This window comes from Protopterus annectens, chromosome 2.part0 (genome assembly GCF_019279795.1).
Source record: "Protopterus annectens isolate FY-2018-M chromosome 2.part0, PAN1.0, whole genome shotgun sequence".
NCBI lineage: Eukaryota > Metazoa > Chordata > Ceratodontiformes > Protopteridae > Protopterus > Protopterus annectens.
In genome coordinates this window covers 436,834,351-436,847,903 of record NC_056728.1, presented here as the reverse complement: position 1 = coordinate 436,847,903, position 13,553 = coordinate 436,834,351, and the positions used below count along the sequence as shown (strand labels likewise).

Here is a 13,553-nt window from a genome sequence, read left to right as displayed (position 1 = left end):
TTCCGAAAAACATCATCAACTTCCAACACAGGGGGAATAGCAAGAGGCTTATGCTGAGGTAAATCCAGAAACTCCCTAATCCGTTTCTTGGATTGGGGATAATCCTGACTTTCCCATTTAAAATGTTCTCTGAGAGTATTTAAAGTATCACCAAAAGAGAAATCCTCTTGAGGAGAATGGACTCCTTTGAATCTGAATCCTCAAAAGGAGAAAAGCCTGTGAAAATTCCTCTTCATCGGCAGAAATGCTGGAAGAATCAGAACCTGAGCAGGACAAAACCTCAGGAGAAACATCCCTACTCCTTTTAGAAGGAGGCTGAGAACCCCTAATAAGAGCCAACAAATCATTAGCCATTTTAACCATTTGGGATTGAGGGGAAGGAGAAGAAGCTGGAGTCTGCCTTTTCACAGGCTTACAAATGGAAGATTTACCTGCAAGCCTGAAGGATTCGGGAGGCCTGGCAACTGCCGAGGTTGCAGCAGAGGTTGAAGGAAGAAGCTTGCTGTCAGAACGCAAAACGGAGGCTGTGATGACCGTGCCCTGGCCCAGCAATCAAGAAGCCTCAATCCTCACCACTAACACCAGGGAGGTCGTCTCATAGAAGAGAAAAGGATAACTAATACACACAGTAAAGTACAATTTCCCTTATGTGCACACAGATATCACTGTCAGTCTGGGGTTGGTTGCTCCCTTGCTCACCAGGTCCTCAATAAGACTCCCCACTAGCACAGCTATAGGGTCCAGGTCTCAGCCTAGCTGGGCAAGCTAAAACCTCCAATACCCTCTCTGTCTAACCAGTGCTTTGTGTCCCTGCCAAGTAGCTGACACACCACACACACACACTTTGAGATAAGTATTTATACAACTTCACAGATACTCCTGGGAAAGGCTGACACAGATTATCCAGCTGTGCCCCTTTACCCAGACTATACGGTAGTAATTACTGCCACCACCCAACTAATATCACCTACTAAAAGGCCCTTAAAAGGGTGCCCAATTACTACTGTGCAATATTATAATCCAATGGTAGTATGACTAACAGTCAAGGCTTACTTTAGAGTGGCCTATTGCAATAACCTCTATAAATATGCAATGTACTCTAGAACTTATCTCTACACAAACCAGCCACAGGTAGAAGGTTTTAAAAGTATTTAATAATAAATAATTCAAACACAAGACAAAACTACTACACCACAGAGCTATCTAAGATTTCAGAGATCACACAGAAACTTAAAATAATACAGTAGGACTGGTCTGATTTCAAAGGAAAATACCTAATTAATCTTTACTAGCTTTAACTATTCCTACAAGAAATCACAGTTCTAGAACTTACATGTGAGCATAAGGCAGAGTGCTGATAAGCTGGATGTCCAAAGTCAAAATGCTTCCTAGTCTCTTGTGAGAAATAGTATTTAAACATTACTAACAAACATGTCTCTAAGGCCCTCCCAAATTACAACATTTTTGACACTTAGGTTTTCCCAGTATTCATACTGCATCATCTTAACACCTGGTCTGAGTTCTCAGGCCACAAACTGCATTATTTAGCAATCTAACACCTACTCAGAAACTTACAACAATACAAGGCATTTCACATATACATTCTAGAAGAAACTAGAGCAATAAAGCACCTTCCACATCTAAATTCTGGTCATAAACTTTAGCCTTAAAACAATGGGCATAAAACCTTCATCCAGCCGCACTGGAGCCGAATTCTAACATGAAAGGGTCACAACATGCTTCACTGGGCCAGTAGAGTGCAATGTTGTCACATATTTTGCAGTTCCACATTTCACAGTATTCTTTACACTCAAGAAATATGCCTGTATTTTACATTTATTATCAAGAAAACATGCCTGTATTTTACATTTATTTACAAATATCAGAATTATATATTGAATTCTATTTGACTAGGCTGGCAGCCTTTGCCCATCTCTCCCAAGTCATCACAGAGGCCTCGGACACTGGAATCAGATTAGCAGCTCCAGCTCCAGCAGAAGAGGTGACCGGCAACAGGTCGGAAGGCAAAACAGAGGCCGAAGGCCTAAGGGACTCAGACTCAATCAAGGCCTGCGGTTGTACATCTGCAGACTGCAGGGACTGCAAAGGCGTCTCACTGGCTACCGCCTGACTGACGACCAACTTAACCTCATCCAAGGACTTAGCTTTCTGAGGCCTGTCGCGGTCCTTATCCTTATGTTTCTTCAGAACATCCGAATCCTGAAGACCGGCGGACACCATACCAACGAACTTAGGCCAAACTCCAAAATGCCTAGCCAAAATCTTAGCCTGACGATGGATAGTACGTGGATTAAAGGAGGCACAGAGATCACACTTGGGAACGTCATGGTCAAGGCCTAAACAAATAATGCAATAGGAATGACAATCTCTATGGGGAATCTGCTTTCCACAGGTAAGGCAATTATTAACTTTTTCTGAAATTTGTTAAGGCAAGAAAAGAGGATCCCCATCGGGGTACTTAGCTGTAGTAGACTTCAACTCTTGTAGTCGGAAACCAACAAAGGTAAACTGCCAACTGGAACTCGTGCATAAAAAGCTTCTGCTTCGGGCTCCGCAGCAAGGAAGACCGAGGAAGTGACGTCGGCTGCCTCCCTTTGTATCGGACACCCTGACGTCCTTTACAACCGGCAGCATTTTTACTTACCTTTGGTATTCCGGCCGACTGAGGGCTACTGGGAGTTGGATAACCCATTTGTTAGGACTGCAGCAGTGAAACACGATGAACATCAATGGAACTCCTCCATATCTAACTTATCATTAACAAAACCCTTTATCATATCATAGCTAACTTGTATCTTTCACCATGGTCAAATTAGACCACAACTCAGTAATATTCACCATTTAAATAAAGCTGGAAGCATCTTCAAGTACCTCAGTATTCAGTTTATGCAAAGGCTAATCTACTAGAACTGAGTGATGACTTGGCTAAATTCATCATCCCCTCCAATCTAACACCCCCACTGCATATGTGGAATCCTTTACCTCTAAACTGAAAGCACATGTGAATGGCTGCATAGATGCATGTGTTCCTCTCCAAAAAGTAAGTGCAATGCCAAATTCAAAAATAAACCCCTATAATGGAGACCAAGCAAACGTACTCTACAATAAAAGAAAAAAAAAACTCAATGCACAAAATAAATGTAACTCTAAGATGTCAAAAATGATTCTTCCTAAACTTAACAAGGAAACTCCAGTCCCTGATCTACTCATGCAATGCTAGATATGAGGTAAAAATAGTCCCCCAGGCAAAAGACAACCATAAAGCCTTCTTTAACTATGTGAGAAACATCAGAAAATCTGCCCAGCATTTCAGAAAGCTAATTGTAAATGATATCATACACTTAGACCCTAAAGATATAGCCAGTCTACCAGCAGACAAATTTAGGTCCATCATCACCCCCCTCTCTCCCTACATTCCTAGATCACATACTCATATCTACACCCCTCGTGTTCTTGGATCACATACCCATATCTACACCCCCCCCCTTCAAATCTCCCTATCATAAGTCCTCAAAGCACTTTCCAAGTTCAGGAACATTGCTTCTCCGGGGCTAGTGGACATACCAGAATGCCTACTGGCCTGAAACTGGACCTGTCAATGCTCCCTACAGAGGCCACTCAGTACCAACTTCTAAACAGGGTCTGTGCTGGACAAATGGAGGGCAGCAAGTCTTCTCCTGCATATAGGTAGGGCATCAATGTATCTGGTTAATTACAGATGCACAAGTCTGACCAGCCTCCTCTTTAAGGCTACGGAGAGGATCATTGTGGGAATAATAAATAAGGACATAGGTAACCTATAAAGTCTTGACCCAAGCCAGTTTGCTTCTGTCAAGGGCAGATCCTGCCTGCTTACCATGATTAACTTCTTCAAAAACGATACTGAAGCAAAGGATGAGGGAAAATCAGTACACAAAGCATATCTAGATTCATTCCACACTTTGGTGCTGTTGATAAACTCACTCGGCTACATGTTATTTCCTATGTAACTCACTGAATGACAAATTGGATCAAAAACAGGACCCAGGAAATTAGGGTATGTGGTTCTACCTCCCCCACAATACTGTCACTAGTGGTGTACTGGTCCACTCATCTTTGGCATTTATTTATCAGAGATCAAAGCTAATGTTAAGAGTTTATGGCTGACCAAGTCTGCAAATGAATGTACACTTGGTGTCATCATAAAGTCTACAGAGGACACCAAGACCCTCAAAGAAGGCCCTTCCTAAACTAATTACTAGTGTCATGACCATGGACTAAAATTAAATGCCAAAAATGTATATTAGTCTCCAAGAGCAAGCATGATGTCCCCTGCAACTATCACATTAACAGCACATCCCTGAAAATTGATACGGTAGTTAGGGAGCTGGGAAGTTACGTGGACCACAAACTGTCATTTGATCATCATGTATCCACTATTGTAAGAAAGCCCTTATTCACTAGACAGCTTATTAGTAAGAGTATGGGGTTTAGGTACAGCGCCGTAATCATTCCACAGTATTCAGCACTTATTAGGCAGATCACAGAGTATAATGGTCACTTCAGTATGCATCTGTCCAAACAATTAACGTTATTAGGAGAGAAAGTTAATTTCAAAGAAATGATATTCTCGCCAAAAAAAAAATCTATCCTCCAACACATTCTGTTTATATTGTAGAAGAGATTACAGTCTCTTTGAGCAGTTGTTTATGCTGCCATTGGACATGCAGGCGTGTAGTACATCTGAGAGGCAGGGCCTGTTCTGGATCTGTATGCAGAGGCTGCCTTTCAGTAGTACATATGATATTAAGAAGAGGGACAAAGCTTTGAGACAATCACTGAAGTTTTTATGATTTACTCCCTTTATTTTCTTGGTGAGAAAGTATTTTGGTTGTTCAAGCTGTGTTAAGTGCTTAGCTCTGAAGGCTGTATCAGAAGTGGGCCACCAGGTTAGCTCAGAGTGGGAAGAAGATGGTAAGCAGTGTGGAGTATTTGTATCAGTAAATACTGAGAGCAGATTGTGCACAGGAGAGAAAAAAAACAAATAAACTATGTAGTGACCGACTTAACCTCTATCTGCTGGCACCAAATTACAAATAACAAACAAGAACGTCAGTGTCATGATCCACAGCACTGCTGCCAGTTTAGCTTAACAGAGCTTATTCTATACTAGTTTAGCCTAATGCAGTTTATTAGCATTCTTAACATACCATATGGATGCACTACAGTTCTTCTGCTTAGAAATGAAACAGAAGAATTTGAGGGGCGAAGTCACTGATAACTGTGAGAGGGCCGTTTAGACTTCTGCAGATGTTAAATCATGGATAGGAGAAAGTAGGCCTCAAAATGCATAAACAGAGGCTGTGGTGATTTATGGATCTGTGTCTGGGAGAAGTAAAAACAACGTAGAAGCTGTACATGTTTATATAAATAATGATAAATACTTGTGAGTATGGTAAATTCTGTAACAAGTAACCACTGGGGAGGGGAAGGTTAAAGTTACCTGAAAATGCCTTCCTTTTGCTGAATGCAAGGAAACAATCAATATCAATATTATTCACCATTTTGCTGATTACATATTTTCTTTAATTAAACATTGGAAGGAAATAGAGATGAAGGATGATTTCCTTGTGCCATATGGAAAAATTGAAGATAGAAGCAGAAAAATTTCCTCTCCAGAAAAAGCAAGGTACCTGCCTTACTCTACTCAGATATAATCTGCATAAATGGATGGGAATCAAAAATTCACCTCTGGCTTAGCACCCTTGTTCTTTACAGATATGGCTTACATGTAAATGTTCTGACAGTGCTGGGTTATTTGTACTTAAACTACAAGGGCTAAATATTTCATGGGAAAGCAGGGCAAGGCTTTCAAGATCCTGATGGGTCAACAGCCTAATAAGTACCTATGAATTGCCAATGCGCTGCACAACTAACTGCATTGCTAAGATGCAATTCAAGTAATTTTCCTATAAGCTACACTTAACACAGTGGCCCAAGACTTGAACAGCTTAATTCTTTAATGCTTCAGTGACACTAGTCATGTGAAAATACTGCTGCTGATCTAGAAGAGTCTGGCTAATGAACAGAACCACCCCTCTTTCACTTTTTTGTTCAGCAAACTGCTCTGTTGTCTTTCCTCAACCAAAAGACTGATGAACAGTTTTAAATTATCTATATTCCAAACTGATGTGGAATATGCCAATCTTACAGTTAAGTCATGCTTGAAAATAAACAATGATTTTGCTTAGTAAACTACAGTAATAACAAAACATAAAAACAGTTAATTCTACAAACAATTAAAAAGTTATACTTGCCTTGGCTTGCTCTGAATTTTTAAAGTTGATTATTTTTCCAATATTTTTTGCGTGGAAGACAGATTTTACCCGTTCCTAATGTAGGAAAGAAAAAAGTTTGTAACCATTAATTTTTTAACAGAAACAATGCTCTCCGCAAATGGTCGCATCAAAAATTACAGGCAGCAAATGAGGTATTGCACCTCTGTGAAGTGTTGAAAACCTAGCTATAATCTACTTGTATTTTACAGTTTTATCTGCCATTTCTAAAACTGCATTCCTCTTTCTCTTACAAAGTTTATAAGTTATCTTAGTCCCAACAGCACACTTTGATAATAAAGCATTAAGCACAGCTTTTTCAGGAAAGTTCTACTTAGAAGTTTTCCTTTTGGTCACACAATAAATATGATCTCTTTCTTAACAGTTCAACAAATATATCACATTCACAGTTTATTCTGCTTCTAAAAGCATTAGATATCACTGTCCTCATCAAATTTTGTAATTAGGTGAAATGCTTTCTGATCTGACTTTACTCCATGCAGTTTGCCTCTTCTGTAACACACAAGCCGCATTTTTCTAATTTGTCAAACATGTATACAGACATGAATACTTGCATTGCTAACAAGAGATTTATGCAGTTCTTTTTCTCGTTGCAGCACTCATTCAGTATGCCGTACTCTAGGCTTGTCTTTTAGTAGTATACTCTAAACAGCCCACATCTAAAGACCTTTCTTAGCAAAATAAAAGCTCACCAGGTTAATAAAGCAACATGTACTTGTTTGGCAAGTTAGCAAATATGCAGCCTCTACTGATCAACAATTTGCCACTGCAAACCAGCTGTATTCTTAAGTTTATCGAGATGGAAATTCTCTTGCTTCTTACGGTTATGGTTATCGAAGTAGTAAGTACACCACTAATACGCTTCCCTTCAATTTGTGGCTGAAAAATGTCCATGAAGGTCAGTCCACTCATCTCATGAATGAGTATAATTTGGGTTGGGGGAATGGTGTCAAGTTCGCAAAGAAACAAGTATTTGATGCGAGTCAGTGGCTAGCAATGGAAGAAATGGGAGTTACTGTACCAGTCACAGACAGTCCCAATACGGTTTTACAACACAAACACACACACAATACACACACACACGAATGGGGGTAAATTCCCGAAGGAGGCCTAAAATCATTTTGCCTGATGTTATTTGTCCACAGTGTTGACATATACATGAACAGATGCACTCATAACCTATTATGTCATGACACTGCAAGTATATGTGCATGCAGCAAAATTAAAACAATCTGTTCTTAGTGTTGTATAGTCCTTCAATGCTGCAGGGCATATAAACAAAGAGATTGTGTCTAGATTTAGGGATGTCACTGCCCCCCTTTACAGCTCTCATTACACCAGTCATTGAGTATAATGCCACTTTGGCATGTATCTGTCCAGAAACATGCAACAACTGGAACACACACAGGGATACCTTACTAAAAGGATACAAGGCCTAAACAATATGCCCTACATGGAATGACTCAAAGCCCTGTGCCTGGCATACAAGGCATCTTCTGACCCAATACTATGGATTTACTACACAACAGCAAGTCAAATGGCATCAGAAAGTACAGTTGTTAAAGAAAACATACCCATAAAGTAGATGTTTGAATGATCACTACTGCAGTAGCCTTAGCTATATGGGTTATATTCTGGGAAGGATACAACAGCCAGTCAGCTTCCAAAGCTTCAGAGCACCTTCCACACACTTAACCTGTCTGGAAGCTCGAGCTAAAATGACTCAAAGACAAGTTTGTGTGCCAAGCCCTTCAGAGTTTTCGTGCCAACAGAGAGAGAGGGAGGCTAAGCCCTGAAAGGACAATGCTAAGAAGAACAAAAAAATAAACACACCCTGGCATAAACAACACACAGAACAACAAGGGGGATGGATGGGAGGGCGCTGCTACTGCAGCACTGATCATTTGAACATTTACTGTTAAGTTTACTTACACAACTGCACTATGTCCATTGTATTGATCGCTGCTACAGTATACCCCCCAGCTTACTCCACTTTGGGAGGTGGAAGGAGAAGAAGAGTCTAGGAGCTCCTGTAAAATGGTCTTTCAAAGCCTACTCTAAATTTACAGAAGGAATCAACCTTATAATGCTTTGTAAAAATATGTACAAATGAACAAGAAGCAGCTTCTAGAATACGTCTAGAATGCAATCTTTTCCAAAAAAGCCTCAGATGAAGCTAAGGCCCTGGTAGAGGGGGCCTTGACAGTGCCTGAACAGTTCCATTATGTTAAGTATAGTAAAATGTAATAGCCTTAGACAACACTTTGGAAATAGTATGTTTTGATACAGGCTGCCCCCCTCCTTTTTAACTTCACAAGAAATTAACAACTGATCCGTACATCTGAAATATTTACTTCTGTCAAGATAATAACTGGTTTGTCTGTGGACGTCAAAGTTATGGTGTTTCCTTTCTCTCTCTCCTTTTTTGGGTTCAGGAAAGAAAATGGGGAGATGGAGAGTTTGACTTAAAGTGAATTCAGATACCGGTAAAAAACCCTGTCCCTGTGGAAAATGAGACAGTGTTGACTCACCATAAGAGCTTGAAACTTAGATACCCTTCTTGCAGAGGTCAGAGCAATCAGTAAAACTATTTTACATGTTAAGAACCAAAGTCAGCCAAGTTAGCTTGTTCAAATGGAGCAAGTGTTGGTTTCTCAAGTACAAAATTAAGATCCCAAGGAGGGGGCACCAGTTTTCTTGGAGGTCTCTTAAGCAAAACCCCTTTCAAAAACATTTTGACATGAGAATGCATTGAAAAAGGAGGATACATGCGCAGAAATGCTGAAATGCCTGATAAATGAACTGTGACAGAGAAGTAAGAAAGGCCACGGGATAGTACCGTTCACAAATATTGTAAAACCAGAGTACAACTAGCCCTAAATGGGTGCTGATTATGTTGTTAGCACCAATAAGGAAACCTTTTTAATTTGCTAATATATTATTTTCTAGTAGCAGGGTTTCTTGCCTCCATTAGTACCTGCTGCACATCTTCAGTAAACAGGTGTGTTACGGGAATTAAGACCCTATCAGCCAGGCAGTCAACTAAAGTTGACTGATGTTGGGGTGCATCAAACACCCCCTTTCTTATGTGAGTAGATCCAGTCTGTGAGGAAGCTTGTGGTAATTACCCTTGTCCATTTTCCAAAAGAAGGCTGAACCATGGTTGCCTTGGCTAGAAGGGAATCACTGCAATTATGTTGGGGGATTTCTTCTGAATCTTCGGAAGTACCCCGGATATTAGTGGAAAGGGAGGAAAAGCATACAAGGTCATTCATGTCCAAGAAAAAAAAAAGGCTTCTGTCTTCCAGGCCGCCTTGCACAGAGCCCTGGAGCTGAATCTTGCCAGCTGATTGTTCAGAGAGGAGGTAAAGAGGTCTACTTGAAGAACTCCCCACAGATAAATTAGATCTTGCAAGAATCCCTGCTCTAGCTTCCATTTATGAGGATCTGCCACTGTCCTGTTCAGCTTGTCTGCTGCACAATTTTGCTCTGATGGAATGTAGGATACCTGTTGAGTGAGACTGTGCTGTGAGACTATATCTCAAGCTACCATGGCTAGTCTCCAGAGAGGAGTACAAGCTGGTCCCGCCCCCCTTGCTTGATGTACCACATGACTGTGGTATTGTCTATATCAACTTGAAGAGGTCTGGGGAACAAAGATGGTTCACAGAGTTGAGGGCCTATCAGGGCAAACATCTCTTTTACATGTATGTGCTTGCATCTGTCCTTGGAGTCCCACACACCTTGCACTTTTATCCCTCCTAAAACTGCAACCCAAAGTTTGAAGTCTATAATAATTGCAACTACAATTATGTCAATATGGTTTGTGATGTATAATGTTTACAACTAAAATTATATCAATATGGTTTGTTTTCATTTATATAAATGCATGATTGCCTATGCCATACATGACAATTTAATAAAGATGTTTCTTGTTTAAAAAAAAATGTCCACTGCATCTGTGGTGACTGACTGCTTTGGGACAGGGAGGGAGAACAGGAGACCTGGATTTTAGGATATCTGTTGTCTCCACCAAGTGATTTCCCTTCTGATAAACCCCAGCACTGGGATCTGAAAAGACAAGGGGCTGGGGGACCAACGAGACTTCAAATACCACTTTATCTTTCTCATGTCGAGTCTTGCCAGGGGTATCATAGGTTCATACTAGGCTATCTGCCCTAGGGCATTTATAAGCCTAGCCAGAGTATGTTTGGCTTTCACCACCCATTTTAAATTAATTTTGCTATGCCCTTTTTCGAGGTTAGTATACTGTGCCTCTGTCTAACAGTGACACAGAAGTGATACCCAGGGTAAACCTACGATCATGAGAATTACAGAAGCCATGAGACCCAAATTCAAGAGCTATTCCCTCACAGTGGTCAAAGCCTGAAAGCAAAATCCTAGAAGTACTTCTAGGTAGAGATCTTTTTTCCTGTTGAGGAAAGTCTCTTTAAACTGTGTTGTCGAACTGACATCTCAAACACAATCTTGTGAGAAGGTGTAAAAAAAAGACTTTTGAATATTCCCTTAGAATCCCAGCTTGTGTAAGAGATCTCTTTCCAAACAGAGAGATTCTGGACACTTTGAAAAACTCTGCAAAGATAAGCAAGTCATCTAAATATGTTAAAACATGGATACCCTGCAGCCTGCAATGAGCTATAACTTCAGCTATACACTTTTTTGAGTACTCTTGTAGCAGTGGATAGTCTAAAGGGTAAGGCAGACAATGGATAATGGGATCAAGCCACATAAAACATTAAGAAAAGACTGAAGTCTGGATGAATAGGAATGTGATAAGCATATTGTAAATCAAATGTTGTAAAGGAAACTTGAATGAGGATGAAGACGTAACAGGTTGTGAAGTGACATCATTTTGAATTTAGGTACTGTCACAAACAGGTTTAGGAGAGAAAGATCCAGAACTGAACTCCAAGCATTTTCTTTCTTTGGTACTAAAAAATTCTTTGAATAAATCCCCTTTCCTACCTGGAAATGGGGGAGCTGATTCTATCACTCCATAGGAAAGCATGTGATGAAGGACAAGTGGAAACAAAATAGTCTGGTCTGCAGGATGAGTAATTACCCCTTAGAAAGTTATAGGTTTGACATATAATTAGTTAATTCAAATGATTCATATAACACTGTTGACCTAGATGAGAGTTTATTAAATATGTCTCTGTATGAGTATGAAGGAGTTGATTTCTCTGAATTGGATGAAACAGTTAATGTAGTGGAAAATACCAATAATTATCATACTGGATATGGAAAGTTAGTTGTGCCACATTTAATGAGTACTAACAAGTTTACACCTAATATTAATGTACCTGCTATTTCTGTATTTTTAAGGTCATTTTCAAAGAAATTGTAACAACATTTAATGTATTTTGTAAAGAACAAAAATGTTACAATTTAAGTAAAAATGAATGGCTGGCTTTGAGGGACCTTAAAAAACTTAAGACCAATTTCATATTTAAATGTGCTGATAAAGGTGGTAACTGGGTTATCTTGGATATACCCGATTACTGTGATATGGTTGGTAGTTTACTCCAAAATGTTGAAGAATACAGACAGTTAGATAAGGTTCCTACAATGTTATTTAATGATGAGCTTTTATTTCTATTGGAAAGAGGTGAACGTTTGGGTTTTTTTGAGCATAAAGATGTTTGTAGATTGTTTATAAAAAAAAACTACGATCCCTATTTTGTATGCCTTGCCCAAGGTACATAAAAATTTACGAAGACCACCAGGTAGGCCTATAGTTTCGGGGGTAGGCTCATTTTTGAATAATGTTAATATTTTTTTGGATTTTCATTTAAAGGTTCATTTACATAAAGTAGTAGCTCATATTTCTAACACCCAGGATCTTATTAACAGCATATCTCAAATTGAATGGCACAGTAACTATGATTGGGTTACTATAGATGTAAAATCACTCTATACTAATATTGATACCAGATGGGGGTTGGAGTCTATCATTGATATGTTGGGTGAAGGGCCGAGAACCACCTTCTTAGTGAGCTTGTTAGAATTTTGTTTAACTCATAATTATTTTTCTTTTAATAAGAATTTTTTTCTGCAGTTGAAAGGCACGGCAATGGGGGCTGCTTTTGTGCCCTCATATGCAATTTTATATATATGGGATTCTTTGAAAAGATATTTATTTATCCAACAACTTTTTTTAGGAACAATGTTATACTATACAAGCGTTTTATTGATGACCTTATTTTTATTTGTAAGGGAGATATAAATGATTTTTTTGAATTCTTTGAAGTTCTTAATAATAATGAACATCATCTTACTTTTTCATATGAGTTGAATAGGAAACAGATTAATTTTTTAGATTTAACATTGTTTGAAGATCAAGAAACTATAGGGTTTAGGCCCTACAGGAAGTCAACTTCCGTCAACATGTTTTTGCATGCGACAAGTATGCACCCAGGTCACTTATTAAAGGCATTACCTTTTGGTGAGTTTAAGAGAATTTATGATCACACCAGTAATAAAAATGAAAAAATTTGTGAATTGAATAAAGTCATGTTGAGGTTAAGTGAAAGGGGTTACGATAAAACATACCTACTCACATGCAAAAATAAATTACTTGGGCATAATGTTGATGGAATTTTCACATCTACTGGAAGTTCTGAATCAAGATGTGGGATTTATACTATTGGACAAACTTTTGATGAAGAGAAGTTATTTTATGTTACTAGGTTTTCTGCTTTTTCTGATAAATTGGTTTCATTAGTAAGAAAATATTGGTATATTATTTGTGATGATGAATCTATAGGTTATTTATTTCTTAAACATATTATATTTTCTTATAAGAGAGGAAAGAATCTTAAAGAATTGTTAAATAATAATTTTGTTGAAAGGAAAGATAGAATTTCTTTTTCATCATGTGGTACTTTTTCTTGTGGTTCTTGTAGTATCTGTAATAAGGTAAAGAATTTGAGTGTTATTAATGGTATTACTTTTGTTCCTAAATATTATTTCAACTGCAGATCTACGGCGGTGGTGTATATTCTGGGCTGTTCATGTAACAATATATGGTATATAGGACAGACTAAACGTATGATTAGAATTCGTATTTTGGAACACTTAAAAGATATTAGAAATCAAAATCTAAATAGTCCTGTTGCCAAAGATTTTCATGATAAACATAACAACTCTTCTAGTAGTTTAATATTTTGTATACTT

At 38.7% G+C, this 13,553-nt stretch overlaps 1 protein-coding gene across 1 annotated transcript in view; it reads right to left on the bottom strand.

Annotated features, from left to right (window-relative positions):
* VPS13A (vacuolar protein sorting 13 homolog A) overlaps positions 1-13,553 on the bottom strand; it is a 4,910,496-nt gene that overhangs the window by 67,953 nt on the left and 4,828,990 nt on the right. The window contains exon 71 of the mRNA XM_044060868.1: positions 6,318-6,392. Coding sequence (XP_043916803.1) covers positions 6,318-6,392 — 75 coding nt within the window. The remainder of the gene's footprint in view (positions 1-6,317; positions 6,393-13,553) is intronic.